Here is an 18,371-nt window from a genome sequence, read left to right as displayed (position 1 = left end):
TAATTCTGCTTTTTGGCTTATTAAATTCACATTAAAAATGGTGGAATATACAATACTTTCTCACCAAAAGAACTGTAAAATGGGTATAAATATTCTGTTGCAGTCATCCTATTGTGCTTTGAGACGAGAGACAAAAAGGTTTATCAAAAGAGAAATCAAATACATTTCGAATTATATTAACAAAGACCAGATGCCACACTGAGTCCTAATTCTGCTGTCACCTCTTTGGAAATATGCCTCAAGTTCAGCTGATACCACAGACCCGAAATGACTGCAGCATTACCTTCTAGACCAGCTTAATCTTTCTCATATTATATCACTTCTAGTTTAAGTCCAAAGAAAGGAAGAAACATAGTTTTAGATAGTAAGTCTTCCACAGCAAAATGTTCACATTCTTAGAACCACACATCTCCTGTTCAGCCTAACAGAATAACAAAAATATTATAAAAATATTTAAAAGGATTAAAATAACATGAATAGTTCGATCCTTAAATATGAGAATGGCATATTTTAACTCACCTCTGGAGTGACATCTCGTGGTGCAAACCCCGTTCCTCCAGTTGTTAATATCAAATTAAGTTCCTTTTCATCACACCAATCTATCAGAGTTTCCTAAAAGAAAACAGTAATAACGTTATATGCAGAATGACTTGCCTGCTTGCTCAAAACATCCATATGCTCAAATACTTTATACACAGTACGGAAAACAGATTGTTTTCAACAATCAACATGAAAATTTTGAAGCGTAATTCATGGAACAATTTCACTGTTGATCAAAATATACTGTAGTTTTGGGTATTTATTTTACTCATTATAGAAAGTTACGAAGCAAGCATCAAATTCTTGAAAGTAAATGAAACACAGGATATACCACAAAGAGTTTATAATTAATGTTTTTGTACTTACATGGCATATCTGAAGTTCTTTTCAGCCATTCAAAATATATTCAGGTTAAAAAAAAAGTGAGCACTTGTGGGGGAGGGAGGTGGTAGATGAGGGTAAAAGAGATCAAATATATGGTGATGGAAGGAGGACTGAGTCTGGGTGGTGAGCACACAGTGTGATATGTAGATGATGTATTACAGAATTGTACACCTGAAACCTATGTAACTTTACTAACAACTGTCACCCCAATAAACTTTAATTAAAAAAAAAGAGCGCTATCTATGTGTTAATTGTACAACTCATTATTAAAAACTATACCAATCCTGCCAGGTAAATAGTCATACTTCAATTTATACTGAAAGAAACAGACTCATTCATTTTTTCATTAATGGATTCTGAGCGATCATGAAACTTGCTTGCTACATGGGTTCACAAACTAGAAGGAGGAAGAGGTAGAATTCATACCAGATCTGTGGAATCCTCAACATGTGTTTCTGTACATTTTGTCTGTGATCGAGTCAATATTTTCTGCTAAGTTTCAAGTTGTTTAGAGAAGTTTTACATTTTTTCAGGATTTATTTTACATGGTTGCCTTAAAAGAAAGGTACAGGAATAAATTTTGCTTCAAGTTTTTTTCTCCACACCAATACTATGATACTTATAGATTAGAATTACATACCATAAAATTTTAGAGTTAGTAGAGACCTTAGAAGATTTGCCTCTTCATTTTCCAGATAAGACAACTGAAGTATAAAGTGGTTAAATAATTTACTCAAAGGTACCCAGCTAGTTTGTAAAGAAGTTTAACTAGATTCTCTGCCTGCTTACACTATTGGTAATTCTATTTATCCATCCTACATTTTAGCTATTTATTAAAAAGAACTATTAAGTGCTCATTTAAATTGTAATCAAATATTTGCTTTGGTAGTATGTTGCTTCATTATCTTTTTAAAATTCAGGTCCAAAATTTAATGATACAATTATATTATTTAACTGCTGATAACTAGATGTTAAACACAAGTAGTGGACTAATACGTAGACGTAAAATACAATTCCCACAGTTGTCAAATTCATTTGTGGCACAAAATGCAGGATAATTAGTTAGGACAAATTCAGGAACTAAAAATGACTTTTTCCCTATCTTCGCACATTTCTATTTCATCCTCGTACTATAGGAATAGAGAGCTCAAAGCTCCAAACGAAGGGGATTTTCCCCTTTTGATTAATGAATGGCAACAAATTATTTTTAAACGATATAAACTGTAGAGAGCCCCACTGAAGAACTTTCATCTATGACATAGTTATACTTTTGTAATGAGGAAAGCACACAGACATTTTGGGGACAGAGCCCCAGAGAGCAGTTTCCAGGCTGTCGGCCTCATGTGGAGAGGTGCTGGCTCGGGTAGTAGATAGCGTCAGCTGTGGCTGGTTGGCCATCAGCTGTAACCGTTGAGCCATTGGCCACTGATATAACTGATATAACTTCCGCGGCTATGGAGGAGAGTGAAGGAGAGTCGAGGAGAGTCGGCTGGTTGGCAGCAAAGCGGACAGCAGGTCGCATGTTGTGTAAACCCAGCCTCCAGTGAGACCACAGAGGTATGACTCCCCTACCTATGGCTCCGTGGGTGTTCCTTTTTGGCCTAGCCGTGTCCTGCGTTCTTATGTGGGGAGCGGGAGCAGAGACCCCGCCTGTCACCCCGCACGACAGACATACTGTAGTGCAGGGGACCCTGCTTGCTGCGCCATTTGTCGTGCAGGGTGTCCGTCGGGGTCTCTGGTCCCGCTCCCCACATAAGAACGCAGGACACGGTAAGGCCAAAAAAAAACACCCACGGAGCCATAGATAAGGGAGTCAAACCAATATATTCTTGCTGGCGGCTGGGCTGGAGACACAGGAAGCAGGATCTACATAATCTGCCTAACAGCAGTCCGTGCTTGCCAGCCACCATCTTCTTGCTAGCCCCCATTCTTTCTGCTAGCGTAGCCACAGCCGTTATATTAGTGGCCAATGGCCTACGGGTTACAGCTGACGGCCAACTAGCCACAGCTGCTGGCCATCTGATCACAGTTGATGGCCATTTACTACCCGAGCCAGCACCTTTCTCTGTGAGGCTGAGAGCCTGGAAACTGCTTTTTGGGGCTTTATCCCCACACATACACACACAAAATCAATGAGTATTATAATAAAGGTTATTATGAAGTGGTTTCACAAACCAAACTTAAAATTTCCATTGTCCTGTGCTTCTGTTTAAAAAGTTGAAAGGCGTAGATACTCATCATTCCAAGCAGCTATTATTTCTAGTCTATAAAACAACAAGTTGACGTCACAACTCAGCAATGAAGTTGATCTTGTTCTCCCACTAATGAATCCTAGAACACTTTAGATTTCTTTAACATTCCTAAATACTGCATCACAGTACTGGAGTGCCTGTGTCACAGATTTCTCATCTCTGACCACACTCCATTTACATCAGATCTTGATAAAAAGTGATATGATATCAAAGTTTTATTAACAAAATACTTAAACACACAAAAATATCTAATGCCAAAATTCAGTATTGTTAGTACCAAGAGGGCATTCAAAATTTTCAAATTTCAAGATGCTAAAAGTTAAAATAGTCACTTTATACTGAAGAAGGCTACTGTGGCAATAGGCAACAATTCCTCATCACTCAATTTACCCAATGATTAAGTAAACACTTACTGAGTACCTACACCAAGTATTAGGTGTTAAGAGTTGAAAAAATAAATGAAAGACTAACCCTGGGTTCAAAGAGTTCAGTCAAGTAATAGTTCTCAACCTTGATAATACACTGGAATCATCTGTGGAGCTTGAAAAAATACTGATGCTTGGGTCCCCTCTCTGTGGTGCAACCTGGGCATTTAAAAACTTCCTTAAAAGGTAATCTTTAAAATGTAGCCGGGCAATTAAGAACTAATAGTCTAAAGTGAGAATTAGTTCAGTTACCCGAAGGTGAATTTCACAGCTGACTCAACTGAGTAGGCCCACAAAAATGTAATACAGCTTATGATTAGTTGCACCTCAGGAATATTACTTGTTTTTCTACTCCCAGGATGGATAACTGGTAACACCTACTGTTACAGACTTCTTTCATTTAAGTAATATTTGACATCTTGAGCTCAATTAAAGAATGGTCAAAGGAACTCATACAACTCAACAACAAAAAGACAAACAATCCAATTAAAAAATGGGTAGAGGACATGAACAGAAACTTCTTCCAACAAGACATACAAACGGCCAACAGATACATGAAAAAATGTTCAACTTCACTAGCTATTAGGGAAATGCAAATCAAAACCACAATGAGATAGCACCTCAAACCTGTTAGAATGGATGGCTATCATCAACAAGACAAATAATAAGTGCTGCAGAGGCTGTGGAGAAAAAGGAACCTCATACACTGTTGGTGGGAATGTAAATTGGTACAGCCACTATGGAAGGCAGTTTGGAAGTTCCTCAAAAAATTAAGAATAGAATTACCATATGACCCAGCAATCCCTCTCCTGGATATCTACCCAAAAAATCTGAAACTATTTACCCGTAAAGATATATGCGCTCCAATGTTCATTGCAGCTTTATTTACAGTGGCCAAGACAAGAAAGGGACCAAAGTGTCCTTCGATAGACGAACGAATAAAGAAGTTGTGGTACATATACACAATGGAATACTATTCTGCCATAAGAAAAGATGAAACAGTACCATTTGCAACAACATAGATGGATCTTGAGATTATTATGCTGAGTGAAACACAGAAAAAGTCGAGAACCATATGATTTCACACATATGTGGGATATAAAACTGAAGGTAACAAAGGAACAAGCAAGCAAATAAATGAAAACTCATACACACAGACTACAGTTTAGAGGGGAGGGGAGGGGGAGTGGTAGCAGAGGGTAAAGCGGGTAAAATATATGGTGATGGAAGGAGAACTGACTCTGGGTAGTGAACACATAATGCAATATACAGAAATGCAATATACAGATGATGTAATACAGAATTGTACACTTGAAACCTAAATAGTTTTGTTGACCATTGTCAGCCCAATAAATTTAATTTAAAAAAAGATAAAATAAAAAGATTGTTCAAGTATTCGAGAAGTAATACTTTGTTATCCGATATTTAGTTGTGTAATGTGCACGTGTTTGTCATACAAGCAAAAACTTTAGTTAGGCTTTGGACTTTTAAGACAAAATAGCAATCCTATCATTCACTAAGTTGGATTCCAAAACATAAGGATTCTTCCTCAACCACCAATATAGAATACAAGTATTCTAGGCACCTAGTAGTCGTAGAATTATTTAACAAGAAAATATTTCAGGGCATACTTTTATTCAGGTACTTCATTAGGTAACAGGGGTACAAAGATGATAAGGCACAGTCCTTTGTCTCAGGAGTCCTGAGTCTAGAACCTTGCTACTAAAAGTATCATCTGAAGACCAACAGCATTTGCATCACCTGGGAAATACAGAATCTCAAGTCCCATCCAAGACCTACTGAATCAGAATCTGCATCTTTAGAAAGATTCCTCAAGGTGATATGCATACATACATACATACGTACATACATATATATATAAAATAAACACACATTTATATCTCATATATATGCACATTAAACTGGACTAAATATGCTTTCTAACTATGTATGACTCTAGATGATCTGAGTCTATTCTTCTATCATGTTAGGTCACCTAAAAGCAATTTATCTTCTATTTGTTTCTGCGCCTGTAAGATCCCTTTATTCTGAGAGATAACAATATTTAGCTGCCTCTACCAGATAGAATGTCACTGAGATTTCTGCATAAGTCGCCTTTATGAAAAATTCCTTTGCATTTGTTGCAAAACTGAGGTTAAAGGCATTGTTTATTTTAATGATTAATTTTCCCTTATGTTGAAGGTATTTCTTTAAAAATGTATTGCCTTGAGCTTTCAGGTTAGCATAGTAGAATGAAGTTGTATCACAGAATTTGCCTCTGATCATCTAACAAAAATGAACAAAAAAAGAGTAAAAACTAAAGGAGAAATCCTCCACCAGCAACAGTCCAAAAAGAAAAGGATTCACGTCATAAATCTTAAAAGCTGGAGAGTCAGGGAAAGAAATGAAGAAACTTTGAGAAGCATAATGCGGATAGTGCGGTTCCTAAAGCTGCTTTGGCTCCCAAACAGTCATGTGGTGAATTATGAAAATTCTGAAAATTCTCACTAATACCATCAAATCAAGAGAGATGCAAACTGAAAGAGGCTCCTCGTCTTTTTCATCTTGTAAGCAACTGCTCGGTGAAACAGATGAAACAAGGGGCTGACTGTGACCAAGCGAAGGTTCCAGGAACAAATGCACACTGAATTGGAGAACTGATTTGAAACCTAATGATACCTCCACATCATAGTACATTAAACACTTATCTAGATGGAGAGACTCTAGTATTGGACATTTAATAAAATCTCAAAGAGAAAAGCAGAACATTCCAAGAAAGATTATATATTGTCTCTGGTTTCTTACTTCCTCCACTTTTTCTCTGTACGAGTCTGTCCAGATTTGATACAGTCCAGGCTGACTTTATCTTTCTTCTTGTATCTGTGTAACAATTCGTGAAATAAGCTCAATTTGAGGACTGGATATTTTTCAATCAGGTTTTCAGGTGTGTGTGTGTGCGTGTTTAATAATCATATGTTAAAACAAAATTTGAAGGTAAGCAGACGGTAGGTAGAAAGAAATTTGACAGTGCTCATATTCTTATGTTTCGCAGCAGGGATTCAACCATTTCTGTCTAAGATTTAAAAGGGCAGTTAAAACATATGACTGCAATCTATTAATGACTTTCCTAATTTTTTTTAACTTTAGAGAGATGTATGTTTAGCACATAATATCTCTTGTAATATGCTCCTTTATTCACTTTCCTTTTCTCCTGTTTAAATGAAATAAAATGCTCTTCTGTATTAGCTTCAAAGAATTATCCTAATTTTGTATAGCTTTGTCTTTCACTCAATTAAGCATCCATGCAATCTTCAATCTGTAAAATAGGTATAGAAAGATGTTGGAATGTTTTACAACTACTCTTAATAATGGTTATTTCTGGGTAATTAGATGAAGTGCATTTTATTTTTTACTTCATTTTTTGCATTTTTGGAATTCTTTATAACGTGCATGTATTGTTAAAAATAAAGGGATTTTTAAAAATGGAAATTGCTGGTATTTATAGTACCAGACTTCATTCTGATAGTCAGTACGTTAATGTCTCCTTTCCCCCTCATTCTCAGTCAGCTCAGGAAAAAAAAAATTGTACTGTACAACTCTGCATATACTACTATTGTAGTATATATGGCCACATATTCTTTATAAATCCTCCTGTCGAGAGGTGGAATCTATTTTCCACAACCTTTGCATCTTGGCAGTACTTGTGACTTTGACCAATAAAATGGGGCAAAAGTCATGGGGTGTGTGTGTGTGTGTGTGTGTGTGTGTGTGTGTGTGTGTGTGTTCTGATGCCTGGGTCTCAAAAAGCCTCACAGCTTCTGCCTTCACTCTGTTGGTAAACTTCTATCACCATGAAAGGAAACCCAGGCTAAATAATAGAATGATGAGAGATCATGTGGAGAGAAAAGTCTAGCAGAACAGACACCACCAAGGCCCCAGACATCTAAGTGAGGTCATCTTAGATTCTTCAGCCCCAGTTGAGCTGACAAATTATTTCTGACACATGAGAGATTCTAGGTAAGACCAGAAAAAGATAAACCCAGCTGGGCCCAGCAAATCTACAGATTTGTGAGAAATAATAAATCATTGTTTTTTTAAGTCACTAGGTTATGTGATGGTTTTTAATGCAAAGATACAATATAGACACAACTACATTCATAGTTAGCACCTTTGTATCCTTCTCATTTTATGGCTATTTCCAATTTGTATTTTGTTAGTCAGATGTTTACACATCCTTTATAGTAAACTTCCAAATAGCTCTGAAAATAAAGTTGATGTGAGTTACATTTAAATAAATTGGCCTAAAGTTTCAAGAACAGATTATATAATTTAATCACTGAGTTTAAGAAACAAACAAACAAACAAATGGCATGACAAATGTCCTTGACATCAGGGCTCACAGGTATGAACAAATTAATATAATATGGTATATCAATCAATCATGGTTAGTGCTATGAAAGAGGTATGCACATCTTAAGAAAACTGTTTTACAGATATATGCACTTATTAATATATAACATTTTTTACCATGATCAGAATGAAAACCATCAATACAAAGATTTTTAGCAATTTTTTTCTCTTGCCCAGGAGTAGAGAACCCAATAAAGAGAAAACTAGGAAAGAAACAGAGCTAAGGGGAAGTGAGCTTAGAAAAGCTATCATTCTCTACGTCTACCTGCAGTCACATACACATCTATACTTAACAGATTTTTTCTTTCCCCTACATTGGTAGAAACATGAATCAATAAATTAAGCTGACCTCACCAATATAAAATCAATTATGAAATCTCACACTTTTCTTTGGTCCATTATAGAGTTGATATAACCACCTAACAAATTCCTATCTATACTTAATGAGACACAATTTTAGAGGAATCTCTGTAAACTTTCCTCTGACGCCTCCAGGCAATTTGTTCTCTATGCATGTGTTCTCTGTTATTCCTTTGGAATAGCACTTGACATACTTTATTGAAATTTATTTATTTACATGTCTCCTCCTCTCTATGAGTGGTCTCCAAAATTTTGATCATGCATCTCTGTCAGTAAAACAATTTCTAATATCTTCATATACCACTGGACTAAAATATTTAGCATATCACACTTAAATAGAAACTTTGAAACATGAGATAAAGGTGACATAATATTTAAAATAATGTTGCATTTTGTCTTAGTAATTAACTGTGCAAAAAATGTTTTTCTCACTAATTTTTTTTTTTAAATTAATTTTATTGGGGTGACAATTGTTAGTAAATTTACATAGATTTCAGGTGTACAATTCTGTATTACATCGTCTATAAATCCCATTGTGTGTTCACCACCCAGAGTCAGTTCTCCTTCCATCACCATATATTTGATCCCCTTTACCCTCATCACCCACCCCCCACCCCCTTACCCTCTGGTAACCACTAAATTATTGTCTGTGTCTATGAGAGTTTTTGTTTCTCATTTGTTTGTCTTGTTCTTTTTGGTCTATATACCACATATCAGTGAAATCATAGGGTTCTCTGCTTTTTCTGTCTGACTTGTTTCACTTAGCATTATTCTCTCGAGATCCATCCATGTTGTCACAAATGTTCCTATATCATCTTTCCTTAACGCCGAATAGTATTCCATTGTGTATATGTACCACAATTTCTTTATCCATTCATCTATTGAAGGACATTTTGGTTGTTTCCATGTCTTGGCCACAGTAAACAAAGCTGCAATGAACACTGGAGTACACGTGTCTCTATAGAGAAATGCTTTTATATTTTTGGGGTAGATACCCAGGAGAGAGATTGCTGGGTCATATGGTAATTCTATTCGTAATTTCTTGAGGAACCTCCACACTGCCTTCCATAGCTGCTGCACCAATCTGCATTCCCACCAACAGTGTATGAGAGTTCCTTTTTCTCCACAGCCTCTCCAACACTTGTTACTATTTGTTTTGTTGATGAAAGCCATTCTGACTGGGGTGAGGTGATATCTCATTGTGGTTTTCATTTGCATTTCTCTGATGATTAGCGATGTTGAGCATTTTTTCATATGTCTATTTGCCATTTGTATATCCTCTTTGGAGAAATGTCTCTTCAGGTCCTCTGTCCATTTTTCAATTGGGTTGTTTGTTTTTTTGTTGTTGAGTTTCATGAGTTCCTTGTATATTTTGGATATTAGCCCCTTATCAGAGGAACTGTTTGCGAAAATCTTCTCCCATTCAGTTGGTTGCCTCATTATTTTGTCAATAGTTTCTTTTGCTGTGCAGAAGCTTTTCAGTTTCATATAATCCCATTTGTTTATTTTAGTTTTTACTTCCATTGCCTTTGGAGTCAAATTCATAAAATGCTCTTTGAACCCAAGGTCCATAAGTTTAGTACCTATGTTTTCTTCAATGCAGTTTATTGTGTCAGGTCTTATGCTTAAGTCTTTGATCCATTTTGAATTAATTTTGGTACATGGTGACAGGTAGCAGTCCAGTTTCATTCTTTCGCACGTAGCTATCCAATTCTGCCAGCACCATTTATTGAAGAGGCTGTCTTTCGTCCATTGTATGTTTTTAGCTTCTTCGTCAAAAATTATCTGTCCATATTTATGTGGTTTTATTTCTGGGTTCTCAATTCTATTCCATTGGTCTATGTGTCTGTTTTTCCGCCAATACCAAGCTGTTTTGATTATTGTAGCCCTGTAGTACAAGGAAAAATCAGGGAGTGTGATACCTCCAGTATTGTTCTTTTTTTTTAATATTGCTTTGGCTATTCGGGGTCTTTTGTGGTTCCAAACAAATCTGATGATTTTTTGTTCTATTTCTTTAAAAAATGCCATTGGGATTTTGATGGGGATTGCATTAAATCTGTATATGGCTTTGGGTAATATGGCCATTTTAACTATGTTGATTCTTCCAATCCATGAGCACGGAATGTCTTTCCATTTCTTTGTGTCTTCTTCAATTTCTTTCAAAAATGTCTTATAGTTTTCAGCATATAAATCCTTCACATCCTTGGTTAAGTTTATTCCTAGGTATTTTATTCTTTTTGCTGCAATTGCAAAAGGAATTGTTTTTTCTATCTCTTTTTCTGAGATTTCATTGTTGGTATATAGGAAAGCAATGGACTTTTGTACGTTGATTTTGTAGCCAGCAACTTTACTATATTCATTGATTGTTTCTAATAGCTTTTTGGTGGAGTCTTTAGGGTTTTCTATGTATAGCATCATGTCATCTGCAAAGAGTGACAATATAACTTCTTCATTCCCAATTTGGATGCCTTTTATTTCTTTCTCTTGCCTGATAGCTCTGGCGAGGACTTCCAACACTATGTTGAAAAGCAGAGGTGACAGGGGACAACCTTGTCGTGTTCCTGAACGTAGAGCAAAGGACTTCAGCTTTTCACCATTAATTATGAGGTTAGCTGAGGGCTTGTCGTATATGGCCTTTATTATGTTGAGGTATTTTCCTTCTATACCAATTTTAGTAAGTGTTTTAATCATAAATGGATGTTGTATCTTATCAAATGCCTTTTCTGCATCAATTGATAGAATCATATGATTTTTGTCCTTTATTTTGTTTATGTGATGTATCACATTGATGGATTTGCGAATGTTGAACCATCCTTGTGCCCCGGGGATGAACCCCACTTGGTCGTGATGAATAATCTTTTTAATGCATTGTTGTATTCGATTTGCTAGAATTTTGTTTAGGATTTTAGCATCTGTATTCATCAGAGATATAGGTCTGTAGTTTTCTTTTTTTGTATTGTCCTTACCAGGTTTTGGTATCAGGGTAATGTTGGCCTCATAAAATGAGTTAGGGAGTACTGACTCTTCTTCAATTTTTTGGAAGAGTTTGAGCAGGATTGGTATTAGATCCTCTTTGAAGGTTTGGTAGAATTCACTGGTGAAGCCATCTGGTCCAGGACTTTTGATTTTGGGAAGGTTTTTGATGACTGATTCAATTTCCTTACTGGTGATCGGCCTGTTAAGATTTTCCAGTTCTTCCTGATTCAGCCTTGGAAGGCTATATGTTTCTAAGAACTTGTCCATTTCTTCTAAGTTATTAAATTTGGTGGCATATAGTCCTTCATAGTATTCTTGGATAATCCTTTGTATTTCTGTGGTGTCCGTGATAACTTCCCCTTTTTCATTTCTGATTTTGTTAATTAGTGTCTTCTCTCTTTTTATCTTAGTGAGTCTAGCCAAGGGTTTGTCGATTTTGTTAATCTTTTCAAAGAACCAGCTTTTTGTCACATTAATTTTTTCTATTGTCTTTTTGTTCTCTATTTCATTTAGTTCTGCTCTGATTTTTGTTATTTCCTTTCTTCTGCTGACCTTGGGTTTCGCTTGTTCTTCTTTTTCTAGTTTTTTAAGGTGTAACATGAGGTTATTTATTTGGGATTTTTCTTGTTTCTTGAGATAGGCCTGTAATGATATAAATTTCCCTCTTAAAACTGCTTTCGCAGCATCCCAAAAATTTTGGTAAGATGTATTTTCATTGTCATTTGTTTCTATGTATCTTTTGAGCTCTCCTCTAATTTCTTCTTTGACCCAGTCGTTCTTTAAAAGTATGTTGTTTAATCTCCATGTATTTGTGTTTTTTCCTGCTTTCTTTTTGCAGTTGATATCCAATTTCAAAGCTTTGTGATCAGAGAATATGCTTGGTATGATTTCAATCTTCTTAAATTTGCTGAGGCTGATTTTGTGTCCCAATATATGGTCTATCCTTGAGAATGTTCCATGTACACAAGAAAAGAATGTATAGTCTGATGTTTTAGGATGAAGTGCTCTATATATGTCAATTATGTCCAATTCATCTAATGTGTCATTTAGGGCTGCGATTTCGTTATTTATCTTCTGTTTGGATGATCTATCCATAGCTGTCAATGATGTATTTAAGTCCCCTAGTATAATTGTGTTTTGGTCAATTTCTCCCTTTAGTTCTGTTAGTAGTTGCTTGGTATATTTCGGTGCTCCCTGATTGGGGGCATACATATTGATGACTGTTATGTCTTCTTGTTGTATAGTCCCCTTTACCATTATGAAATGTCCATCTTTGTCTCTTGTTATCTTTTTCACCCTGAAGTCTGTTTCATCGGAAATCATTATGGCTACACCTGATTTTTTCTGGGTACCATTTGCTTGAAGTGTCAATTTCCACCCTTTCACTTTGAGTCTATGCTTGTCCTTGTAGCTGAGATGTGTCTCTTGTAGGCAGCATATGGTTGGGTTTAGTTTTTTGATCCAATCTGCTACTCTGTGTCTCTTTATTGGTGAGTTCAGTCCATTTACATTTAGGGTGATTATTGATATGTGAGGATTTCCTGTCATTCTGTCTTTAGTTTTCTGGTAAGGCTGTGTCTCCATTGTTTCTTTGCCTTTTTGTTGTTGTCTGTTATTTCTGTGTGGTAGTATTCTATGATGTTTCCCTCTGTTTCTTCTTTTATTACAGTATATATTTCAGATTTGGATGTTTTTTGAGTGGTTACCCTTGAGTTTATGTAAAAGAAAGTTTGATATTTAGAGTATTCCAGTTTCTTCAGTACACTTACTTTCTCTATTCCCATATTCCAGTTCAGGCCTTTACGCTCCCCCTTTTTATGTTTCGGTTGCCACAAGTTGTCCCTGTTGATGGTGGTCTAATAGCCTCCTTTAGTATTTCTTGTAGTGCAGGTCGTGTATTAGAAAATTCCCTCAGCTTCTGGATGTCTGGAAAGGTCTTTATTCCTCCTACATATCTAAAGGAGATCTTTGCTGGATATATTATTCTTGGCTCATGATTTCTCTCTTTCAATTGTTTGAATATTTGGTTCCATTCCCTCCTAGCTTGTAGAGTTTCTGCTGAAAAATCTGATGATAATCTAATGGGCTTTCCTTTGTAAGTTACCGTCTTCTTTTCCCTGGCTGCCTTGAGGATTCTTTCTTTATCATTGATTTTAGACAGCTTCAATACAATGTGCCTTGGTGAAGGCCTGTTGGGATTGAGGTAATTAGGTGTTCTATTTGCTTCTTGGATTCGAGGATCCAGTTCTGTCCACAAGTTTGGGAAGTTCTCATCGACGATTTGTTTGAATATATTCTCTGTTCCCTTCCCTCTTTCTTCTCCTTCTGGTATACCCATTATTCTTATATTGCTCTTTCTGATGGAGTCAGAAAGTTCTTGTAGAGTTCTTTCATTTCTTTTAAGTCTCAAGTCTCTTTCTTCTTCCCTCTGTGTAAATTCCAGGTTCCTATCTTCGATGTCACTGATTCTTTCCTCCATCTGGTCAACTCTACTACCTAAGCTGGATATTTTATTGTTAATTTCTTCTATTGAGTTCTTAATCTCCAGAAATTCTATTTGGTTCTTTTTCAAGATTTCAATCTCTTTTGTAAAATGCTCATGGTGTTCTTTGATTGTGTTTCTGAGTTCATTAAACTGCCTTTCTGTGTTTTCTTGCATCTCGTTCAGTTTTTTCAGAATTGCTATCTTGAATTCTCTGTCATTTAAATCACAAAGGTCCATATCTCTAAGTTCCTTTTCTGGAGACTTTTCACTTTCTTTCTGAGCTATCTTGTTGCCTTGGTTATTCATGGCAATCACTGATTTACTATTTCTCTTCCTAGACATCTACAGGAGTGTCTTCTGCAACAGGTTGATAGGTATGCGAAGAGCTTTTGGAGTTCCAAAGCTCTTTCTGCACCAGATTCAGAGACCGTTTGTTTCAGCAGTTCTGTTTACTCCTGCAGGGATCCGCCCAGATAGGTGGGGCCAGGGGCGGGGTGAGTTGTGAGAGGTGGCCCAGAGCAATGGCGGCGACCACCACCACAGCCAGTCCTGCTTCCACAGCTCCCTCCCCTTTGCCGGAACTAGTTGAGCTGCGAATCTGTGTCTGCGGTCCACAGTTCTCAGAGCAGCAAATATTCTGTCCTTTGATCCGACACTGCTACTTTATCGCTTCTAGCACCGGGCAGGTGGGGGCGGGGCAAGCTCTGGGAGGGTAGGGAGGGGTCGGCTAGTCTCCGTGCCTAGGGCTTCCGTTCTCCGCTCGGCAGTGAGGGCTTAAACCACCGATTTCAGCCCTCTTCCCTCAGTCTTTGCTACGAGGTCTGCCATGAGCGAGCGTTGGGTTCAGCGGTTTTGTATGCTGCCCCCTCAGCCCTGTGGGCCGTAAGCGGAGCCCTAGCAGTCCGAGTCCTTCCCTCTCCCGCAACGGCGGTAGTTCCGGGAGCAGCGGGCTCCGAGCACTGAGCTAGGTCTGTGTCCTGCGCCCCCGCGGCTCCGTCTCCGCACTTCTCCTCTCCCTCCTCCCCCGCTCGCGCGTTTCACCCACCTGGAGGTGAATTCAGTAGTCGGCCTCTTCGTCTTGCCTGTCTGCTGTGCAAGGAGTCCTTTGTGGAGTTATTGTTGTCCGATTCGTTGTAAATTCCAGGGGAGCGTTACAGAGGCTCACCTCACGCCGCCATTTTTTTTTCTATTTCTCACTAATTTTTTTATGAGAGCAATGCAATACATTATTTTAGAAAATCTTGGTTGAATACTTTGTGATATACTAATTACAATGTTAAAGATAGTTTTAAAAGATAGACTGAAATGGAAGATGTACATTATTTACTAAAGCATTACATGACCGATTTTTAGTTTCATCCACCAAATATGCAAATGCTCCTTGAAATGGGACTAGTAAATTTCCATCTTTCATGATATTAATTAGTTATGCTTACAAAATAATTGGAAGATGTTACTTTATAAATATTTTTAACAAATAGGTCCAAACTCCACTACAACTCTTCAAATGGAAGATTTTAAAATGGGTTAGGATTTTGTTTCTTAATTTTTTAAAGTGTGCAATTATTAGCTTTTATAAATGACACAAATATCATTGCCATTAACAAAGTAACAAAATACAATTTTAAGTATCCAAGTTCTTAACACATGCTTTTTTTTTGCATGTTTTTATATTTTTCAGAAAAATTTCTTAAGATCTTCTTTCATATCTTTTTTTCCAAGTTGTCAACTGAATTAATTTAACTCCTCATTTATTTTTCTGAGCAGATTCTACCATTCATTGTCCATTAGTCTCATCTTATCTGCATTCATGTATTATATGGACTAGAAATCTCTCTCTCTGGTCTGTTTTGGCTTTGTCATTCTAATCCCACACCACATTAAAGTTAACATTCTAAAAATATATTTTTCTAAAACGTTTTTAAAAATAGCTTTTATCCATTGGAGAAAATTTCAATACATTTTCTCAATATTTGTTAATATAGTTGAAGCTTGCACTAGGTTCTTCAAAAAGTAAATGCAAACAATAGCTATCATCTACTAGACTAAAGTACACAGCAAGTGATTATTTAAGTGAGAAGTATAAGAGTTACTGGGATATTTGGGAGGTTGTAAAGACACAGGATAATCAGGTGTCTTTGTCCAAGGAATATTTATGTATTACTTTTCATACATTCATAATTTCCATTTGCTTGTATATAAACATTGTATACATATTCTGAAGTACATCTATGTGTTTATATAATCCTTAGGAAACCTCCTACCCAGAGAAGATCTCAAAACTAAGATTCTGTTGCATTTCAAATTATTATTTGTTATTCTCACATATCAACACACACAAAAAATGTCAAACTAGGGTACCATTTCGGGCTAATTGTATCTTTCTCCTTCCAAGAAAATGAGGGCTGTTCTTTTATTCAAGCGGTCTGATACTTAATCTGTAGACTGTAGAATTTCAGTTTAATTCTATTCATTTAAACACCAAGTAATAATATTTTCAAGTATCGTATGTACTACTCATAAAGTTAATTTAAATACTATGAGTGATTAAGCTCTATTCATTGATCTTACTAAATGCAATGTAAGACCCTGTAGTGATTGTGTCAAATGGTTGTAAACAACATATCACTATCATTTATGATAATCCTTTTTTCATACTATATAAATGTCTTTTACAATATGATTTTCTCAATCTTGACTAGACAACAATACATTAATGCTCTCACTGCTGAAAGAAATAAAAATGAGTAGATGCAACTGGATTGCACTCCTACTTATCCAAATATAATTAATTTGTGCTTGGGAATCTCTAGAGTGTTCTTCTGAATGAAGGTAACTTGGCTCCACATTCTGCAATCATCACAACAGTATGGGAACACTGAGCTGTGATGAGGACTTCGTAACTGAATTCCTTCACAGAATACCATGGATTTGCTCCTAATGATGGAATCTCACTGGTGCAAGTAAAGAACTTGGCAGAGTACTCAGCTCACAATAAGTGCTGAATAAATGGTTACTTTTGTTATTTTCAACATTATTTGTGTTGGAGTTATACTAAATATGGAGATTTTCCACAACCTTACACATCTTAGAAGACCCAAGTAGAGTCAGGGTTCATGGTAATCCTTTTTTCACTAACTCTGAAAGGGCAAAAAACAAAATGTCATTTTTTAAAGGAAAGATAAACTGTAAGACAATAATCAAGTGATTTATAGAGTTAAATGGATTTAAAAGATATGTCTTCTGACAACTTTTTTATCCTATTTTTCTCTAAGGCCTTCCCTGAGCTTAAGAGCCAGATCTTATGCATGTTTTCACTCTTCAGTGATCTTAATATAATAGGTGACCTAAATAAAGGTAATGATTTATTGACACACATAAAGTTTGTTCTAAGATTGACTGGATCTCTTAAGAGGACTTTGGAATTAATAATTAAAACCATACAATAATAAATCAAACACATTATCTCAAGATGACTCTAACAAGAATCCTTAGGAATCTACCCAATATAAGAAATGCAATTTCAGGCTTTCTCCAACCAGGCATATATTTGCTACCTAGGTAAAGCGAATGGCTGAAATATAAAAAGCAAACAAAAGAACTCATCAAAATTCTTATTAGAATTCCAGAATTAATTTACTCTGTATCAAAACGAAAGGGAGCTATAACACCACCAGTTTGAGAGTAATTCAATATAAGATATTCAATATATTTCAATCAAAACTACTCCATATACCTATGAGGATTTTTCAGAGACAGGTCAATATATCCAATACCTCCAAAAGATTAAGTATAACTGCTCTAGCAGGCCACACGATATAATCACACACAGTCAGGCACTACTGACATATCACTTAGGAAACCATGTAATGGTGAATGAATATGCATCTAGATTATATAACAGTATTTCTTGGCTATCTTCTTATTTCCTGACCCTAGTACATCCTGATCTATCTCACATACATTAAGATCAGGAATTGTAAAACTAATTATGTAAACTTACAATCTACATTAAATTGTTACTTACCTCTCCTTTAACCTTTTTGATTTTTCACTATTTAGCCCATCCCATGGATTAGGCTTACTTAAAACACTTTGTGTATTTGTGGGAAGCCATAATCTTTTTTTTTTTTTTTTAAAAAAAAAAGCTTTACTGAGATATTTTTCACATATCATAAAGTCATCCACTTAAAGTATACAGTTCAGTGGTCTTTAGTATACTCACAGTATTGTGCAATAATCACCACAATCTAATTTTAGAATTTTTCGAACTCCAAAAAGAAACCTGGTAAAACTTAGCAGTCACTCTTCCTCTTATTGGGAGGGCCTAGGCAACCACAAATGTACTTTCTATCTCTATAGATCAGACTATTCTAGACAGTCACAAAACTGGAATTATACAGCATGTGGTCTTTTGTGACTGGCTTCTTGTACTTACTGTGTTTCCCCGAAAATAAGACCTAGCCAGACAATCAGCTCTAATGCGTCTTTTGGAACAAAAATTAATATAAGACTCGGTCTTAGACCAGGTATACTATA

The 18,371-nt window shown here is 36.2% G+C and overlaps 1 protein-coding gene across 26 annotated transcripts in view; it reads right to left on the bottom strand.

Moving 5' to 3' along the window:
- GPHN (gephyrin) overlaps positions 1–18,371 on the bottom strand; it is a 455,320-nt gene that overhangs the window by 270,324 nt on the left and 166,625 nt on the right. For all 26 annotated transcript variants that reach the window (XM_081049702.1, XM_081049721.1, XM_081049725.1 and 23 more), the window contains one exon: positions 520–612. In XM_081049702.1, the coding sequence (XP_080905828.1) occupies positions 520–612 (93 nt within the window). The remainder of the gene's footprint in view (positions 1–519; positions 613–18,371) is intronic.

This window comes from Rhinolophus hipposideros (assembly GCF_964194185.1).
Source record: "Rhinolophus hipposideros genome assembly, chromosome: 5".
Lineage (NCBI taxonomy): Eukaryota > Metazoa > Chordata > Mammalia > Chiroptera > Rhinolophidae > Rhinolophus > Rhinolophus hipposideros.
This window is presented reverse-complemented; position numbering and strand designations above follow the sequence as displayed.